The sequence below is a fragment of the Lepisma saccharinum genome, chromosome 9 (genome assembly GCF_977018435.1).
Source record: "Lepisma saccharinum chromosome 9, izLepSacc3.1, whole genome shotgun sequence".
NCBI lineage: Eukaryota > Metazoa > Arthropoda > Insecta > Zygentoma > Lepismatidae > Lepisma > Lepisma saccharinum.
The window spans coordinates 33,436,343-33,457,920 of record NC_139237.1 but is presented as its reverse complement, the minus strand read 5'-3'; the positions used below and the strand labels follow the sequence as shown (position 1 = coordinate 33,457,920).

Below are 21,578 nucleotides of genomic sequence, written 5' to 3'. Positions count from 1 at the left end.
ATATTGTGTAAACAATTTGAGGGACAGCTCATAAGAGCCATTTTGTGCATTTAGAATTGCCTGCACATCAGGATTTATACTGTTCAAAAAATTCTTAATATCACATCTTGGCTCTGATACAAACCGGTAATCCCTAAGTTGGCCAGCAAAACTGCTATGGATGGGTGGTGCATAGCGTGGCTGCTTTGCTGCTCTAGAATTAACAGGTGTTTCATGCTTCCTTTTCAGACCAGATGAAGATGGTTTTGGGGGCAATGTTGATGACTGTACATAACAAGTACACTTATGCCTATTGTAATATGCTTTGCTTAATATTTTATGGCATCTTGGGCATATTTTTGTAGCCTCTCTGCATTTCTTAGGATCGCAATTATGCCGGTGCCTAGCCCAATTAGAACTAGATATATTTTTATTGCATTGATTGCAATATTTCAAGTTTGGCATTTTTATTGTTTGTTTATATAAAATTTCTTGGTCCAAAAAAACAGAACTATGGATAGAATGCCAAAACAATTATAACAGCAGTTAGTGGCTGAGCTGGTGCTTTTATACCCAAACAACAGCAGTAACTAGGCTCTGGTGATCCCCAATATAAAATAATTTTGCTCTATTATGCTGTTGTATAACACACTTTACCAGGTATCAAACCTGGAAGCTATCAGCTGGATATCAGCTAAATACAGTCAAAATTGGATTTTAAATCTGCAGTGAATATTCTCAAAGTCTCACGTATTTCAATCTCACACACTTTACCAGGCCTCAAACCCAGGAGCCTTTGATTACATGGCATATATCACCAACACTTTGCCATGAGGAAGGCCTACACATTTTTACCAGGTTTCAAACCCGGAGCCCCTGATTACAAGGCAGCAAGACTAGAACTTCTCCATGGGGAGGCCTCAAACCCAGGAGCCTTTGATTACAAGGCATATAACACCAACACTTTGCCATGAGGAAGGCTACACATTTTTACCAGGTTTCAAACCCGGAGCCTCTGATTACAAGGCAGCAAGACTAGCACTTCTCCATGGGGAGGCCTCAAACCCAGGAGCCTTTGATTACAAGGCATATAAGCTATGGGGCTATGCCCACACTCTACTGAGTATCAGAGCCCAGGAGCTATGAGCTGGATATCAGCTAATACAGTCAAAATTGGATTTTAACTGTGCAGTGAATATTCTGAAAGTCTTACTTGTGTATATATTATTTCAGAGCAAACCATTTTGGATTGGAGTCGGGTTTGCATGACAGCATACAAGAGGGTAATGTTCTTTTACTAAGAATTTTCCCCCTATTACACAGAAATATTAATGGAAGTTTTATGCCCTTTCAGTGAATTGGAGTCAATGCCATATCAATAATGCCCCTTTTAGCCTATTTTTCTGTGTAGATTCCCCCCCCCCCCATGCGTGCCAACAATAATGGAATATGAAATCCCCTAAGCGTGCATAATTTATTGCCCGGGGCAAGCAATTACTTAGCTCAGAAATGTATTAGTCTGTCAGACAGTTTCGATCGGGAAAATTGATGCATTTCTGAGCTAAGTAATTGCTTGCCCCGGGCAATAAAACTGATCAAAGATTAGAGAGAAAGCAGGTAACAATTTAATTTGCAGCCTGCCTTTGTCCAAGTAATCCTGTATTGTATTAGACCTGTAAGTTGTTAGAGCATGAGGATATGAGCATTTTTGCCTTAGTTTTAAGTGTGGCCATAACAATATCAAGAGGGCTATATTTTTGACAAGCTTACAAACAACAATCTCACAGATGTAGCTTTTGCACACATGGGCAAATCAATCTGTTGAGGGTTCTTCATTTGTACACTAGAATTCAGGATTCTTGGGATTTTGACAGAGTAGCACACTGTAAGCAATAAGATCATATGGGTACTTGACATAGTTTTAAGTGTAGGCAAATCTGTCTGTTGAGGGTTCTTCATTTGTACACTAGGATTCAGAATTCTTGGGATTAAGAGCATATCACACTTGAACAATTGGGGCGTATGGGCATCTTGGCATAGTTTTAAGTGTAGCCAAATCAGGCATATGGCTCTTTCATTTGTATGATTTTGTGCTAATAATAGTACCAAACACACTACTGTCAAGCAACCAGTGCTGTACTATTTGCATTCTGGACAAAATCTCTGGTCTTAGTACAGTTTCTGTGAGCTAACATTGGATAAACATCATAGCAGTGCTTCTTCCATGTATTAGTGGTAATTTGTGAGTGTTTAAGGTCATTTGTCAAAAATATAACTCTCTGCCAGTGGAAACAATGGTTCATACATTCAATATTGAAACCTGTGATATCTTTATTATGAACAATATTGTGTTGAAAATGTATTTGTTATGCTGTAACAATTTTCATTGATGGTAAAACCTGGGATTCGCTATCAAACAATTACCCAAAATGGAATGTCTTTTTCATCGCAATATATTAATTTCTTCTACTTTCAGAGCAGGTAAGAGTGGTAACAGTTATTTTCTACTGGGACTGTCTCCTCTCCAACAATGGCGAAATCATCACAATATTCTGCATAGTTTCTGAGATATGACATATTTTGTGTCACATGGTGTGCTCGTTCATCCATGCAATTCATGAGAATCTTAAATTTTTCAAAAATTTGTAACTTCCAACATATATGTTTGAAAAGTCTAATATTACATATTTGTCATATTGGACCCGCAGTTAAAAAATTAAAAAATATATAATGGAAACACATCCATGACCATGAAGCAACCTTCAACCCCGTGGTGAGAATAGCAGAAAGTGCTGAAGACCAGAAATTTCATGATTTAATAGTGGAAAGTATTTACAGAAGTATTTTAATGCTAATAGTCCCAAAGCTAACCTACCTAACCTAACATGCAAAGCATTTAGGAACATAATACCCCTTCATTATTTCGTCATGTGTAAGGCTCGGAAGTTGATGATCTAAAAAAATCTCAAAAAAGTAACTCATAGAATGACCTTAAAATTCTTTAAAAATGACCAAAATAATATTTTTGCTCTTAAAATTAAAAGTTATTTTTTTCATAAATTTAAAGAAAGTGGTTGAATGATTAAATAAAGCAAGTTGTTTGATGGTTTAAATTACCAAAGCAAAGGGTAAAAGGCAATTAGGTGCTAATGTAGTTTTCTTTATTTTACTGCAAGGTTTTTCTGTATAAGTCATTCACCTTCTTTAAGAGTGGAGCTTCCACAACACACAGTAGTCGGTCAGCGGGGTGTAAGGGTGCTCCTTCCACGTAGTGCACCCAATAGTCAACCTCACTTACACATGGTACACCATGGACTGCAGACTAACGAGGCTTTGGCGACTGGCCCCATGGCCAGTATAATTCTGTGCCGTCCTGTGTTTTGTCCTTATTTGTGCTGAGCGCTCTTTTTAGCCTCAGCTTTAACCAAGGTAAGGAAATTTTTGTTTTCAGACTTGTGCTTTTATTTTTGTTATGATAAGGGGTTGGACCCCGTATAGTGTGATGGGTGCAAAATAGCCTCAGTGCTGATGCACCCAAAGTAATTGAATTGAAATTCAAAATTCAAGAAGTAGTCAGGTCAGCATCATGAAAATAAATTTGAGTTTCGCGTACATCCGGTTATATTTTTATTTTATTTTTACTAAAGTCACAGATTAAAGCGATTAGAGCAACTTCGCACAAAGTATTTTATATTTGCTGGATTGAAATGAAATTACCACAAATAATTATTTAATCCATTGCCAAGTATTGCAGTTAAAAATGATACTTTGTAATGTGCTTTTCCATTGACCATATTTTCGATTAGTGGCAAATTTGCTAAACAGACCATATCAGGAAATTTGAATATGTAAGTTATGCAAGTAAATGCATTTAAAATTTACGACACAACAGGGAGATGAAAAATTAACCTAAAAAATGAAGAAAATTGCAATGAAGATGGCAAAAATACTGAAAAATAAGCTAAAAGTTAAAAATTGCCGAAGAAATGAAAAAAAACAAAACATGCAAAATATAAACAATGTGTTCTGGTTCTAACTTAAAGTAAATGGACTGGTATCAGGTAAAACATTGCTTTTAGAAAAAATATGACTTTTCATCAACTTTGGAGCCCTAGTCATGTGACTATTCCATATTGCAACACCTTGCGATATTTTTCCAACTCCATGGTGTGCAGAAAAAATGTACTTGTTGCCCTTACAACAATAAATGCTCACCAACATAAGCTTGCTACACACTGACAAGTAATGAAAGCACACATCCATGTATCATACCAGGCCTGTTTGTACGTCATGAACATCCGCAGTTTAAAATTTGATGAATTGCTAAAAAGCTAGCTTCACCTGGTGAAGATAGTCACTCTGTTAAACAAACTCGAAGTCTTTTCAAGAAATCTTTCATACACTGTCATATTTTAAAACAAAGTTCAAGGAACAGACATGTAAAAGTTAACAACTTTCGAAAACAAAGTTTATTAATGGAATCTGAATGTAACTGTTCAGTTATAACTACAAAATGAACTTGATTGTATGACATTGACATATTTTCATGTACCCTTGTTTAGAAATTTCACAGTTTGAAGCAAATGCTCTTTTACAAGTTCTGAACTGCAAAGTAGTTAGTGGAGTACTAGTGGGCCTTAACTACATATAAGTATTTTATTTGGGTTCTACAATCCCATATTCTTAAAATAAGAATATTTGAAAAAGTGCCGAGTAGATGCATTCTTTTAATATAAATATACATAAAAGCTATATCTTTCAATTAATTTTAACTAATGTATTTTTGATTGATTGATTGACTTTATGTTTTAAATCCACTTTGTGCATAGTAAGGCTAATCGGAACTGGACCTACAGTTTAAAATGGGATCCAAACTACTATGTGCCTCCACCAGGTATCAAACCCAGAATCCCTTGTTTACAAGGCGGCAACGCTACCACTGCACCATCAGGGAGGCTCTATTTTTTAATGAGTATTACACTATGAAGTAGGCTAATGAAATACGTTTGACCACTTTTTAAGCATATACTCACTTAAAAGCTTAAATGTAGTGATCATATTCTGACATGAGTTCAATTCCAAAATATTAATTAATGTAACTATTAACCTACAGTCTACCAGTGTTTGACTTCTGAGCAGCCAATACTATGGATCTAAGGTCATGAACACTGGATTAGTTTTATTACTGTCTTCATTAATTTCCTTTCACAGGAAGCTCTGAAGTTTATTCATTGCTTTACATGTGAACACAAATTTGGCTGGCTGTTGTCCCCAACTGCTTACACAATATTGAGTGATTTATGCCAAAAGATGAGAATAATCTTTCTACACCAGTTGTTGTGAACAGTTGGAATACCAAATCCAACATTGCCTTTTCTAATAGCCACTTCATGATTTCCACCACACAAGTGGTGAAACTTTGCAAACACACTCAGGGTTTAGATTGTGCTCTGTAATTAAGAAGAGTTGGTATAGAGGATGAGTGTTTCTCATTTGCCCATTCATGTCAACTTTGTCATCTGTTAGTCTTCCTGAAGTACACAGGATTCATATTGTGTGCCCCTAGGAAGTGAGTTGAAGTTATAGCTTGAGCCATATGTTTACTGAACTTTGTTTCTTTTCCATGAACTCCTTCCACATATTTGTGTTGTAAATTTTTCCAAATTTCAGTAGCATCTCCAATATTGCAAAAGTCACTTTGCAATTTGTCCAAAGCTACAGATATATTCTTCAGGATCCGTAACATTTCTTCAGCACAATGCTTAATGCTTCTTCAGCATAATGCATAACTTTTGATTTTATAGTTTTGTCAATTTCACACAGTTTCTCTCCATCGACCACACACATGACCACCCTAGTTTTTCACACATGACTAAGCAATGTATTCCATTGGACTTCCTGTGGCATTACCTTGAGCAGTAGCACCTTTGCCCTATATGCAACAGATTGTGTGTGGTTATTTCGGAAATATTTTACAACTTGCAATACATGCTCTTTAATATTATGAATTTCAAGGTCTTCAGCAGGAAGGGTTATAATGTGAGCTGAATCCACCATAACAGAATACATCAATGTCTTTATCAGAAGAAAGTTCTTGCCTCATTTCTGTTATATTGTGAACAGTTACATTTCTAGTTACAAAATTGTACAAATTCGGAAGTAATTTGTAATATCTTTCATTGGTTAATATAATTTTATTAATTTCAAACATTTGAATTGAATAACACTGATAAAAATGAAAGAAAAGAAAAACATGTTGAAATACAAAACTGCGTTGACTGAAATTTACCCAGGTGGTGTTCCTAGAGCCCTGCATGCAGCTGGTGGGGCATGATGCCTCTTTCGGCCTGTAATATCCTGGAACTAACAAACTAACTGACAGCCGATTCAAGGTCCATACACTTGGAAGGATTCATTGAAAGGGTCAGTGAATATTCGGAAGTGATAATAAAAATATATTCCAAAATTGACTGGATAACTTTTACCCATACACTCATCCTTACAGATTAAACACCAGATGCAAGTTGTCAGTGCAGTTACAGGGTTGTTATTCTTGATCATTCTATGAAAGAAAACGCCATCGCATTGACATGCAACTCTTGATTGTTTAGGTTCCGGGAGAGGGGAAAAGGATGTACTGTCTGAAGCTCATTTTGCAGGCTTAATTGTTGCTCGCTTATCAGTAGTGTTTTGTTTGTTTTAGCGTGGCAGTGAAATTTCCCTGTTTATTTTAAGTGTGTGTGAGTGCACATTTGTTCAGTGCAATAAGTCTCTCATAGATCACATACAACATTACTTTTGGTGTTACCTTTTTTTCCTGTGTAATTCCAGTATGTGTGTGTTAAGTATTGCTTTCTCTATTCCTTGTATTGTTGTTGGTAGACTGAATTCTTGTTGAGTTTTTCTCTATTTGTTGAAGAAGCTTTGCAGCACTTGGATGTGTTTCGCCTGTGACATTTGATTTGATTATGAGTGTTTGGGTAAAAATGCTCTACTTTGGAATTTTCTGTATACTGCACTATCAATATTGTGTGAAATAAGTAAGTTTTTTAAATTTTATTTAGGTGACAGAAGATGATGAACTGTCGAAGGTAATATGCGGTTCTTGTCTTGCAAAATTGGAGAGTTTCCATGAGTTTAAGGACATCTGCAGTCAATCAGAAACCATTATTAGAGAGTATATTAAACATGCAGAAGAAGTCAATGTGAGGTTGATTCCACGTTGTTGATTTCTTTACATATGTCACAGCGCTGTCATTTCTTCGTAATATGTGCACTACCATGAGAATGTTTAGACTCACCTGTAAATTTCACAGTACATGACAATGAAGGCTATTATTTTAAACCTCCCATCAAAATACGAGTGTCATCCAGAAAGAAAGGAATGTTTTGGTGTAAAACACAAACGACAAATGATGTGTGCAAAAAATGATTTTTACATAAACTACATACTTTACTCTACTTTTGCACATATTCGCCATACACATTCAAGCACTTACAGGGTGAAACAAATTTGTTGATACTGTCATTGTACTCAGTTGCTGCCAATGCATTCTACCATGTAGTGACTCTTTGAGTTCATCAGCCATCCATCTGGCACAGATTTTCTTGTACCAAAGGTGTAATGATTTCATGAAGAAGATATCTTGAAATTGCAGGAAAAGATTCATGCAAAATGTTTAACGTGAAACGTTGGTCAGCCTGAATTGCTTAATCTTTAAGGTCTCTGTCACAAGTGTGGGTTGACCTGAACATTTGCTGTCATGCACACTTCTTCCTGCATTAAACTTGGCATACCACTTTCTCACAGATAATGAACTCATCGCATCATTACCATACACTTCCGTTATTTGTTTATGAATTTCACTGGCATGAACTTTTCTTCATGTTGATGCTGTACAATATTTTTTTTTTGCACAATTTTGTTTATTATTAAACATACGTGTAGCCATTCCAACCATATTGATCCATTCTACTCCTGTTTTAAACCAACGTCTGCATTGTTACAGGTACCTCCCAAGACTTTCAATAGGCACTGCCACACTTCATCCACACACAGAGCTGGGGGCCCTTGCTTTTGCTTTCCTGTCAAGTTCCTTTGAGAAGAGCTCAATGGGAGACAAAATAAGAGATTGCAATCTCCTGCATCTTCTTTTGATATATTTTTTTACTCATGCGAGAAGTATGTTTGCGTTCACCAAGCCATCGTTAACCTTGCTGTAGATGATAAATTATTGCATGATAGGATACTGTTTCTTCTCCAGCATTCACTTCACTCTCAAAACATCCCCACACCATTACACTTGCACCTCGTTTCACTGATGAAATAACACAAGCTTCCATAACTCTTTCTGCATGGCAGTTGGAACCAGATTTTTGATATTTTGATTCATCTGTCCAAAGTACCTATTCTCATTGTTCATTGGTTCAGTTGGCTTTATTTTTTGCTCACTTTAATATTTGAACAATGTCTTTGATACTGCTTTGTGGCCAACAATTCCAGCCTCGGACGAAGGTTGCTCTTGTTTTATTTATTTCTGCACATGTGTTCACTGCTGAATGCCTTCTGCCACTCTTACTGACGACGATAATGTGGCTGTTCTCGATGTTTGTCTTCCTTGTACGTGTACATCTGCTGCGAGGTTGGTCCTCAAGCCTGTTGGTTTCTTGTCTCCTTGTCACTGCTCATGAACTATGAAATTTTCAATCGTTTTGCTATTTGTTAATTTGACTATCGAATTTCTTTATGAGCACATGCCTTGGCCGTATTTTTGGCTTACATTAGCATTTTTACCCATATTTGATTGGTAGATATGTATTTGTTACCATCAATATGCCTAATTATTGGACAGCAGTGTCTAAATAATACAAACTTTTTTCAAATAACTGGATGCAATTTTCAGTGATTTCCATATCGTTACAACTAAGTGTAAAGTTTCTCATGTTAGTGTATGTTTATGCATATGTAAATATGTGTTTTTTGTTGGGAGGGGGTACTGTTTGCAAGTTTATCTAATAGTGGCGTTTGAGTGGTCAGTCAAGAAACAGCTTTTTAAAATTTTTTCGTCTCTTTTTTAATGGGAAAGATTTACCTTTTTGCAAATTCTGTCTCAAATCATATAGATTGGTTAATTTTTTTTTTTTTTTTGTGACACAGCTTTTATTTCTACCTCTTAATTCAAAATTCTTTATTGATTATTTACAACTTGCACTATGTAATTGAAAGCTATGCATAGAGTATGAGGACAGAAAGCAAAAGAAGAGAAACTGCAAATATTTGTAGGGTATCAAGCACCACAGTATCAAAGGTTATGGCACCATACTAGGGGTGCATCAAGTATCTGGGTGATGCTCACTGACCAAGGTTTTTGCTCATCGTTTAAAGATATCATTTACTTAATGCTGTTTGCTCACTGCTCACTGATCAAAATATGAAGATTGTTGACGTAAAATTTTATTTGCATATATGAGAAGAGAATGGTTCTAAAATGGTGTAATGCAAAACTAATATTGTAATTATTGCTTCTCAAAACAATAACCGGGTGCGTATGAATGAGAACAAAACCAATAATTTTTAACAAAATGTTATTTGAAATTTTATTTCTCACCCACACGCTTGTAAACTTTCCAAAACTATGGTGAATAATAGTTTTTCTTGTATGTGCGCATTGCTTGCATTGTAGAATTATATTCCTGCAGTTTATGGTTATTACAAGCATAAGAAAACAGTTTTTCGTTGTGACGTTTCAGGAGAACACACGCTCCCTTCATCAGACATTTATTTTCATTTTGACTAAAGATACAGTTATAACTATGATTAGCAATTTTTTAAACAAAAGGAATTCATTATATAATGGATGTTGTCCATGTTACATTGAAATTAAAATAAAACAGACTGCTTTTTTTCACAGTTAGGTTGCTATATTACAACAATGTAACATTGACATCATCCATTATGGTGAATATTTGGAATAAACAACACTTTCATTTTAAAACAAATACAAACAGTTGAAAATTTTATTACCTTCTGTTACTTGTACATACTTCCAATACACACACACACTCACTCTCTCTCTCTCTCTCTCTCTCTCTCTCTCTCTCTCTCTCTCTCTCTCTCTCTCTCTCTCTCCCCTCCCCCCCCCTCCCTCCAGTACTTCCTCTCTAAGTCAATCACAAACACTCGAAAGTCAAAACACAAAAAATATATATTCTGCGACTGAAACCTGCGACGAGCAATGTTCAAGTTAGCTCATCGAGCAAGTGAGCACTGCTCGCCAAGCAACGCCTATTTGGCCATCCAGTAGCTGAGGAATCATGTTGCCCTCTCAGCACTCAGATATTGGACACCCCCCCGAATGAAGGATGAACCACATCCAGGAGATGTGGAGCCAACATCCATGGCAAGGTTGCTACACTGAAACCCTTGGTCACTACAACCAATGTCAAAAATGTGGGTTGACTGGTGACAGCAGAGCAAATCATAGACGTTAGAAAACCTGAAACGTGTCCATGTTCTTGGATGAGTCCACCTTCACTGTTTTTCCGACATCTGGAAGAGTTTACGTGTGGAGAGGTCCATCCGAATCATACCAACCAGACTGCTTGGCACCCAAAGTGAAACATTGGGGTCAATTGGGTGATGGTCTGGGGTGCAATATTGTGGCAGTGTTTGGGACCACTGGTCCTTCTGAAGGGACATGCCACTGCCAATGACCATAGGGCCATTGTGGAGGACCATTTGCATATATTATTCCCAGATGGTGGTGCTGTGTTCCAGAATGATAATGTACTGATAACACTATTAAACAGATCACAGATTGGTTCAATGAGCATGAATGTGAGGATGAACCTCAACCATGGCCTGCCCAGTCGCTGGACCTGAACATTATTAAGCCTTTGTGGGGTCTTTTGGAGTATCACATGTAGTGATGTTTTGTTCCATGAACAACATGTTGTGATCTCATCACTGCGCTTCAGGAGGAATGGCTTCAAATTCCTCTCACCACTATGCATGACCTGTACACACTACCTAATGCAAATTGACACACACACATCTTGCCTGAATGTTTATCTCCAGCTGGATGGTGAATGATTCTAGGCAATGTTGCTAACTCAACACGCTTCTTCACTAGTGTATTGCATGTCCCCCCCCCCCAAAAGTGATCAAAACGTGAACATTTCCCCACCTTGATTTACTAAATCAGCATAATACACAACTAAATTATTTCTCAGTTGGAAGAAAGATGAGTTCATGGGTTGGTCTTTTGAATGTTCCCTAAGTAGTGTGAACATTCATTACTTCTACGAGTCCATCAGATCCTGTGTAGACCTCTTCAGTGACTCCAGTCCTCCATGTGTGAGGTGGAACGTGATTAGCATCAGCATCCCTGGTCAAAGATTGGGCTTGGTTGTTGTCCAATTAGTTCTCTGCTACATGTTGTTGAGATAGTTCCTGGACCATCGCTTCTAAATGTGTTGGTAGATCAGTTTAATCTGTTTCCACAGATCCAGACTATTTTCTGCTATATGTGTCAGGAAAGAATTAGGGGGCTACCTAGTAAGAAATGAGTGAGTGAGATAACTAGTGTCCGTAGGGACATTGGACATAGATCACAGAGGTTGTAGCAGATTGTTGTATTGGGTGGATGTTTAACTCTGTTGTGCAACATTCTTTTGAAACCCAAAAACTGTGAAGTTGTTTTTAATGCAAACCGCATCACTACAATATGCCAGTACAGCTACAATGAACCTAATGATATTTCTTTGTGTTTTTGATTGCTCTGTTCTACATATAACATGCATACTAATAATTTTTATTTCTTGATTCGTCCAGTGGTTGGATCCAACTTTGGAAGTAGTACAAGGCAAGAATTCAGACATTGAGGAAGCAGGGCTCTCCTCACCAACAGAATTTTCTCACCAGGAATCCAGTACATTGACTGAAGTTTCCTGCAGGAGTGCAAGTGAAGGATCTAATGCAGTTGAAATGGTAGCTTCAGAACAAAGTGTTCACAGACCTGAAGAAGAACAAACGAAGACATTGGATACTAAAGTTGGTTTAGTAGGAGAGTATAAATCCGATGCATTGTTCCTTAACAATATTAAATCAGAAGTTAGTAATGAGAAACAAAATGATTTTTTAAGTTACGATGTGGTGGACACATTGCACATAGAAAGTAGCACTATGGCAACTAACATGAAGGAACAGAATCAAATTTTAAATAAATGTGTGGAGTATTCATCAGAGACTGCAAGTTGTAATGTATCAACCAGTATGAGGGAACAAAACCAAATTTATATGACATCACAGGGAGAAAGTAATAATGTAACACCTAAAACAGAAGTGGATCCTTTACAAGATGCAAATAGTAATGTCACATCTAATGATAAGAATGAATACAAAGTGTTGAAACAAGAATTTTTTCAATCAGATATCGAAATTACCAATGCAGTGAAATGTGAACAGATTGGAAAATACACTGTACATCCTCCTGAAATGTAAGTACTTTCCTTTTTCTTTACTTCAGAATGAACAATATCCATATAGTTTATAGTTCATAAATAAAAGGACTCTTTTTAATTTGAATTGCTAAGTAATTCGAACAGAAGTTTATTCTCCTTGATATTATATTTAATGATGTGAGGTTTTTGTTTCAAATTTTGGATAATTAGAATGTTGATCATGTCCCATTAGGTTTTGAATTAAAAATAATCCACTGTATTAGGAATCGTGATATCAAGAATGAGAAAGATGAAACTTGACAATTTAAAAGTAATGAAATATTATTAACTTGTGTACCACATGAAGACATATGTAAAGAAAATGGTTTTATATTCAAGCGTATATGAAATTTTTAAGGAAAGCAAGTGAGCAAAGACAAATAAACAAGTACAAGCAAGCACAGAGAATAAATTGTACTGGTGCAGTGACAGACACTTATGGTTGTAACGATACCTTTGAAAGTCAGTAGACATATTGCAACCCAGAATTGTCAGTGACTGTACATTTCAAGTTGAAAATCGTATTTAGTCAATTTCAATCCCACTACCTTCAAGGTAATATGAATGTTCAACCACCCAAGAGTATGATTGTCAACAATGAAAACATTTGGCTTTTGAAAGTTGTAATCATTGTCCCAGTCAATTTCATACCCTTTTATACATATTCAATGTGATCAAAAGTATCTGTACACACTGCAAAACATGTGGTTATCATTAAGGGCAACACAATACTACAATCTACCATGTGGAACACATGGTCAGCGATCTCAGTAGTGTACAGACAGTGTAAGAAAGCAGAATGGGATGGTCTGAGGAACTCACAGACTTTCAACGTGGTTAGGTGGTTGGGTGCCACTTGTGTAAGAAATCTGTGCACAAGGTTCCCTCCTAAACATCCCTAGGTCCACTGTTTCCGATGTTAGAGTGAATGGAAATGTGAAGGGACATATACAACTTGCAGGCATGCAGGCCAACCTCCCATATTGACCTCCATAGACCATCTCGTGTTGAAGAGGGTCATACAGCATAATCGTCAATCATCCAACCCCACCATCACACAGGAATTCCGAACTGCATCAGGATCTACTTCAAGCACCATGACTGTTCGATGCAAGTTGCGGCAACTTGGTTTCCATGGCCGAGCAGCTGCCCGTAAGGCAAACATCACACAGGCAAGTGCCAAATATCACCTCGCATGGTCCAAGGAGCGTCAAAACTGGAAAACCATTGTCTGGAGTGGAATCACAATACACAGTGTGGCAATCCAATGGTAGGGTGTGGGTGTGGCAAATGTCTGGTGAATGACCTACTAGCATGTATAGTGCCGACAATGAAATTCGTGGGTGGCAGGGTTACAGTGTGGTCATGTTTCTCTTGGAGGCAGCTTGGCCCCCTTGTTGCTTTGTGTGGCAATGTCACGGCACAAGCTCATGATGACATTTTAACTGCATTCATGCTGCCTACCATCGGAGACCAGTTCAGGGATGACCATTGTGTCTTTCAACACAAGGGAGCACCTGTTCATACTACAGGGCTTGTGAGGGAGTGGTTTGACAACAACAATGCCCCACTAATGGACTGACCTGTACAGAGTCCTGATTTGAATCCCATAGATCATCTTTGGGATGTTTTGGAATGCAGACTTCATGTTAGACCACAATGACCCACATCGATACCTCTTCTCATTTTGGCACATTGTGAGGAATGGGCTGCCATTCTCAAGGAAACCTTCCGCCACCTGATTGAAAGTTTGCCTGCAAGAGTGAAGGCTGTCGTCAAGGCTAAGGGTGAGCCAACATCGTATTGACTGCCAGTATTCCCGATTCTTTGAATAAAGTATTAGTACTTACAATGATTTTTAATGATTTCTACCAAGGAGAATGCTTAGCTGATATAGTGTGGCATACTATGTGACAAAAGAATTGAATAATTGCATAAATGGCATTTATTAGGGTTGAGCCAATACCAATGCTGATACATTCACCGATTCCCACCGATACCAATACTTGTAAAATTACAGTTTATGATAGCAAAAGCTAGTTACCAGAATCATACTATCGGAAACCTTATTGAAAGTTGTACATATTAATATTAATTTTGTGTATCTTTAATAGAAAAGTGTGTGTGGAATGGGATTTTATCTATGTTTTTATTAATAGATAGATCCTGTTGGATGTAAAAATAATAAATGAACAATTGATATTGCTCTTAAATTGAATGATATCTCAGCACACCACATTTATTTAATGACTTAAATAACTTCCAATTTTTTAATATGTATAAACTAAAGGCTAAAAGATTAAAAATCAGCAACTTACGTGTGTGAGTATGAGATTTTTCGTACTACGTTTCGGAGGTTACACTACCTCCTTCTTCAGGTTGAAACGATGTTATTCAGACACCTGACATGGTGCCTCGTCGTGAAAGTGATGGTTAAGGATTTAGGTTAAAATGTTGCATGAAGGACACTTTCTAAAAAAGAATGTAAATTACACATCTAAAACCGCGCAATACTCATAAAAACAAAAGAACGTCCAAGGCTGAAGTCGGCGAACTGCCGACCAGTGCTCGGGGTAGGCGAATGCACGGTGTCAGCCCATACCTGGAGAAAGAAAACTTCTCCTCCTCAATCCTTCCAAACTGGGGCTCGGGAGTCACCAATCCAAGGTGAAATCGACTTCCACCTCGGCGGCTTTCCTAACCTCAGGAGTAACACGGAAGCCCATCTCGTCTCTATTCACTGCGGCTTTATCCCATTTTTTAAAGAAATTAACCCAGCCGTCTTCTAAATTCCCATCGTCCCTATTAAGTTTGTTCCAATTTTTCGCGCATATATAGGCAGCTTCATATACATTTCTGTCCAATTTATTGTTAACCTCCCTAATAACTTCCCTTTTAGCAATCTTATGTCGGTTAACCAATATGTGTTCAGATAATCCTGTTTTGGGTATGCCCTCCTTTACGTCCTTATCATGCTCTCCCCACCTAATTTGCATACTTCTCCCGGTCTGTCCCACATATTCCTTTCCGCATTCACACACTATCCTGTACACTCCCTTCCGCTCTTCAGGGTTATTGCGCCTATCCCCCGTCCCTTTCTTATAAGACGTAAAGTGTTTTTCAATACTCCGGGGTGCTCTTACCCCACATTTATCAGGTATGGGCTGACACCGTGCATTCGCCTACCCCGAGCACTGGTCGGCAGTTCGCCGACTTCAGCCTTGGACGTTCTTTTGTTTTTTATGAGTATTGCGCGGTTTTAGATGTGTAATTTACATTCTTTTTTAGAAAGTGTCCTTCATGCAACATTTTAACCTAAATCCTTAACCATCACTTTCACGACGAGGCACCATGTCAGGTGTCTGAATAACATCGTTTCAACCTGAAGAAGGAGGTAGTGTAACCTCCGAAACGTAGTACGAAAAATCTCATACTCACACACGTAAGTTGCTGATTTTTAATCTTTTAGCCTTTAGTTTATATTTAATTGTGAGTAATTCGCACATTATCAGTATGTTTTAATATGTAATTTTCTAACACTTGAACCTTTTGGAGCCCAATGCCATTTTCACATGTAACCCACTTGAGACAGCCGATTTTGAGCAAAATGAATAAGTGAAGATCGGAGGCTAATTGCCCTAGAGAGATGAGATATGCCATTGTACGCGGAATGAACCAGAGATTCAGACTATATAAAATTTATGCAAATTTGGCGTATATGTGGGGGGGGGGGGGAGGCAGCACTCAAAATTCCAAAATTTCGGGAAAAAATGGGGATTCCCCACTCACCCTAAGGAAAAAGTACATGACAGTATCGACATGCACATGGAAATTATCGCTGACATGTAAGGAACACAAAAATATTTGCATTGACCAATGTAATGCAAGTTGTACCCCCAAGAGGAATGGTCAGCGCACAACTGATTCAAGCTTCAAAATGCAGCGGTACCTTGAAATGACTGTAGCTCGGAGGCTAATTGCCCTAGAGAGATGAATGATATACCGTTGTACGTGGAATGAAGATTCACAGATTCAGGCGATATAAAATTTATGCACATTTGGCGTATATATGGAGGGGAGAAGGGGGAATCCCCAAAAAATACTTTTTTTAAAAAAATGGGGTTTCCCACTGCCACCCCCCCCCCCAAAGAAAAAGGACATGAAAGGTCAACACGTACATAGAAATTATCGCTGGCATGTAAGAAACAGTAAAATATTTGCATCATTATCATATTATCATATAAACCAAGATGTAGAAAGCTGTTTAAAATAACCAAATAGAAATGATTGATTGATTTTGTTTATTTTACTTCACTTTTCTGGCAGTTTTTGGTTAATCGTGAAGATGAGGATGACTTATGATAATATTGATTGATTGATTGATTTGACTTATTTTACTTCAGTTTTCTGCTATTTCTGATGAAATTGATGAACGGACACTGAGAAATACACATGCCCAGTCCGGGATTCGAACCAAGGACCCGTGGCGGTTCTGCGCGATGTGCTAACCACTCTGCAACAGATGTCGGCATACAATAAGTATTAAATCGATGAAATGACGATCACAAATTAGACACATGCCCAGGCTGAGATTCAAACCCGGTACACCTGGTATCGTAGCGCAACCTGCTAACCACTCCACCATGGAGGTAACGATCCAAATAGAAATGAAAATTAGAAAAGGCCATCTTAAATTTGCAGGAACCTTTTTCACCACACATGGGTAGAAAAGGTTCACTCCCACCAGAATAATGAAATAAAAGAAAATGCTTGAAAAGCTATTAGGCAAATAACAGAAAATGCTTGAAATGCAATTTGATTCTCCATATCTCATGATTTATTATGTAAGTCACTATCTCTATATAACTTCGGATTAATTTTATTTGTATGTCTAGTCAACTTGGCCACCCAAGCAGCAGCGGCAGCGTTTATATTTGCGGGTGGAGGCTAAATGAAGAGAAATCGCAGAAAGTCATAAAGATACGCAGAATTTTTAAACATAATATTTGTGCATGCAGACTACTGTAAAATTTTTACTACATATCTCGTTTTCTTCCGGAAGTGGAACATAACTTATTTTTCATTTCTTGTGAGATCAACTGCTCTGGGGGACAAACCCGGGCTCCTGTGTGGTAGTTGGACTCCCTTTTAGAACGTCAGTTTTGAACATTTGGTCCATCAGTCAATCCTTCATTTTTCGAGAGGATAACAAGCTGGCAGCTACACACTCGAGATTTCACTCGCAATGTATGAGAACAAGATCAGAAACACTCCGTGATCCTACCTTCTCGCGTTCATCGTTCGGACCAATCTCTACTTCAAACTAGCTGACAGTCATGAATTGTCCACCAAATCAACAGAGTAGGGCTAAAAGAGGCAGAGTTCTTGAAAATGAGTGGGAAGTTAACAAGCAGACTGAAACTGAGCCGAAGCAATAAAACCCCAAGTTCTAAGTGAATTTCACGGTAGCAATCGACCGATCTATTCTCTGAATTTTCAGAGAATGGTCCTTCCCTCCATTACAGATCATCGCAACATGGATGTTGTGTGTGTGTGTCTGTGTGCTTGCATGCGTGCAAACCTGAAGAAAATCTTTGTCATTAGTCCCTGCGCAAGAAAAAAACCAGTTAAATGATGTATCTTTCAATTTGGTAAGCATGTGGTGTCTTTCTGAAACCATAAAATAATAAGTTCCTATTTCAAAAATAGTAAAACTACATCCCATATTATACAAGGTGTAATATTTGTGGTGCAAATTCAGAGAACAGAAGTACTGCAGAAAATTCTCCTAGAGTTCTTCAGAAGGTTTATAAAGGCATGGAGGGGAAACAAATCCTCTCTGTGTTCCCATAGGCGATAGACTGGCGTACTTCAAACCATGACCTGTCAACCATTGCAGTGGGGGTCAAGGGATATAGAGGCAGAGATCTTATATTTCCCTTCCGGCGGCTGTGTCTACCTGGAACTGGTGAGGCTGTTCCAAAGCCAGCAGTAGCTCCTTCCTGCCTTACCCAATGTTCACACTGAGGGAAGAGAAGAGAGGTGAGATTAATTAACGTTTCACCGCTAGACTAGCTACTCCTGGAGATGTCCTCCTAAAACCATAAAATAATAAACCCAGAAATTCCTAGCCACCTGCAGCTAAATCTTCCTGTTTGTGCCGTTTCTGCGCGGCCGACATCTAGTCCAGAGCCAGATGAAGAGAAGATATCACAGCAGAAAGATGTTTGTGGGAGGGCGAGTGGGTAACCTGGCTAATGCCCCTGGTGTGCAGGAAGGAAAAGTGTGTTTTCAAAAGTTCTTCGATTTCCCTGAAAGGGGCGGCCATAAAATCATTTACGGCATTTCCTACCAATACATATGCTTGTGTTCAGCAAGCAGGAACATGAGAAAGAAATGTATTTCTTGGGATTCCTGAAAGTCAAATTCAAGAACAGTGTTTCAAACTGAAAGCATTTTGCAATATTTGTCATCAAAGTAGAATTTTCAGCAAATGTAGAGACGTCCCTGCATAAATGGTAACTTTCAACAATAAGTTCCTGCAAGTGCTTTTTCTGAACATTTAAAAGTAAGCTATCATAGCGTGATTGAGTTTAAACTTTGTTCTTAAGTCCACTTTATATACGGAAATGCTATTAGGGTGTGGACCTGCATTTAACGTGTGTAACTGATTAGGTGGCTAGTTAAATAATATTACAAGGGGAAGTCGTGAACTGAGGCCGTGGGATCAAAATTAAACCTACCCAAACCCAACAATTACAAAAGTCCTTTTGTTTGAAGCTAATGACGTGTTTTTACACAGTCGCCTCAGTCTCGTAAGAGAACCACAAATCGGGACAACCCAGTTGATTAAAGAAAAGAGAATACCAACAGTATTAATGCGAGGAGCTGCTATTTTCTCAAAAAAGGCACTTTAACCTGGAAGAGAAGTTGAGTGTTCGTTCCGTGTCCAAATGCGTACAATTCAAATTACGTGACTTACAACTAGCACGATCAGTAACCAACTTGATTCGTTTATAGTCAAAGCTTTAACTGTTTAATCAAAATAAAAGATTGATGGTCGATAATTGTATGTAATGTCTCGACAATTCTAATTACCCAACTTTGATCAAGAGTATAGTTTCTAGGAAAAATAGGTAACACAATATATGATTTGCGACACGTTGTCAAGTTTTATTATAATAGTCCCGCAACGAAGAATGATTATTATTTCCCAACATCAAATACAACTATATAACAACAATTAGATGAACCGGCGTCCATTTAATAGTTCAACCTTTCACGAAATTATAACAATAGATTAGATCTATCTCTTAAAATTACTTCCAAGTGAAATGACATCAACGTGTTCCATATTAAACCATTACTAATTTGACAATACATTAGATTAGCAGCGATTTCTATAAAAAATGTTTCTTCTTTTATACTATGAAGACCTAATCATGAATCTTTGGCCTTTAAACGACATTATACAAATCTCAATTCTTTGGTGATCTTACAAGGTATTTCTAAGGTACGTTGCGTATCAATTCATCCCAATACATCGGCGTGAAATTACGTAAGTGCATTTAAATTCCTTTTACAGACTCGTAGCGAACATGTTTCCTCGATAATTATAAAGCGTAACACTACGATAATACTGTACACAGGTAGTTCACCAAATTAGGCAAAAGTGGGCAAAAGGGGAGCAAAAACGTCGCACCTCGTCACTCTGGGTCAATCGTGATGATGTTCGTCTTGACAGTTGCGAAGAGAAAAATGCAACCCTTTCATTCGCACTCCTTCCAATAATTCTTGATAATTCACACATGCAAATAATTCATCATGACTATGTATGTTCCACAATAACACTTTGTTATTCACTACCAACAATCACGAAAAAGTACATACCTCAGCGACAAGCCGTTCAACTGCGTGGTTCCTAGTACAAGCGTAACTTCACAACTTAATCGCCTTTCCTCTATGTGTTATCTTGGCCAAACACGTTCCTTCACAAAACGACGTCCATAGGTTATAGCAACGATGAAAATGAGAATAGTTCAAACTTCATCTTCCATTTTGCAATTTTTGCAATTGCTCCAACGTCGATGTTATAACAAGAGTTCACACGATGTAACTTCCTGACGATAGCTTCTTTCCTTACCTCAATCTACGTCAATTACACTCATCCGTTACGTACGCAACTTCGAGAAAACATGATCAAAACGGGCAACAGTCAAACACTTCGTATAGTTCCAATATCTCGTTGATTGCTTCTCACAGCAGCAACTCTCTGACGTATACATCACAATGCTGTCTCTTTAAGACTCGGCGTGCAAAGTTATTCCATCTTAACATTGCCATTCATGAAGTTAGTGATAGATAAAAGTTACTTTTGAAAGAACTTCTTCGACGTGATCCGAGAGTGGGAGTTGAATGCACGCACTGTTCTCGAAGGTCGAACCAGAGGAGGAGGAAGTATATCGTGACAAACGTGTCCTGTGTTCTTCCGAGCTGAAAACTGCTTCCCAAAACTACTGAGTCTATGCGTAATCGCAGAAACAAGTAATGAAACTGAGGGCCTCTGGCGGCGATTCAAACAACTAGAATCTTAAACAAGAGACTGACGCAATGCATACCGAAGCAAATGAGGAAAACTGTGAGGTTTTTCATGCGAAAATATAATTTAATGCTTTTACTATTAATCCACGTAGAAAAATGTCACACGTGGGATTCTAACCCTACTTTCCTCCACTGAGGATCGAACCCGGTACCCCTTGATTAACTGTCATTGTATAGACTTGAATAGCAGATTTGATGGGGGAAAATGTACATCTGAATGTCACGTCAATGTACATGTCTCACGTGTAATCGTTTTATTAAATGGTGAAACAGTTCATTAGTGAAATCACTATATTTAATTTGAGGGCCAACATTCAAAAGTTCTGCCAAAAAAATTAAAATTGAATTTGACATGCCCATGAGCTCATCAGAACGAAAACAAGAAGACCAATCGAGATTTAAAGATTTCGCTGTTTTACTAACTACCGGAGCAATAGACTTATCACTAGAGATAGAAAAATACCGAAACTGTTTTAGTTATAGTATTGTCGAGCGAT

At 37.9% G+C, this 21,578-nt stretch overlaps 1 protein-coding gene across 3 annotated transcripts in view; it reads left to right on the top strand.

Moving 5' to 3' along the window:
• LOC145992608 (uncharacterized) overlaps nt 1-21,578 on the top strand; it is a 79,012-nt gene that overhangs the window by 40,323 nt on the left and 17,111 nt on the right. For 2 of the 3 annotated variants that reach the window (XM_083128963.1, XM_083128962.1), the window contains exons 2-3: nt 7,044-7,184; nt 11,813-12,477. In XM_083128963.1, coding sequence (XP_082985089.1) covers nt 11,966-12,477 — 512 coding nt within the window. In that variant the 5' untranslated portion in view covers nt 7,044-7,184; nt 11,813-11,965. The remainder of the gene's footprint in view (nt 1-7,043; nt 7,185-11,812; nt 12,478-21,578) is intronic. The other variant, XM_083128964.1, reaches the window with a different exon arrangement.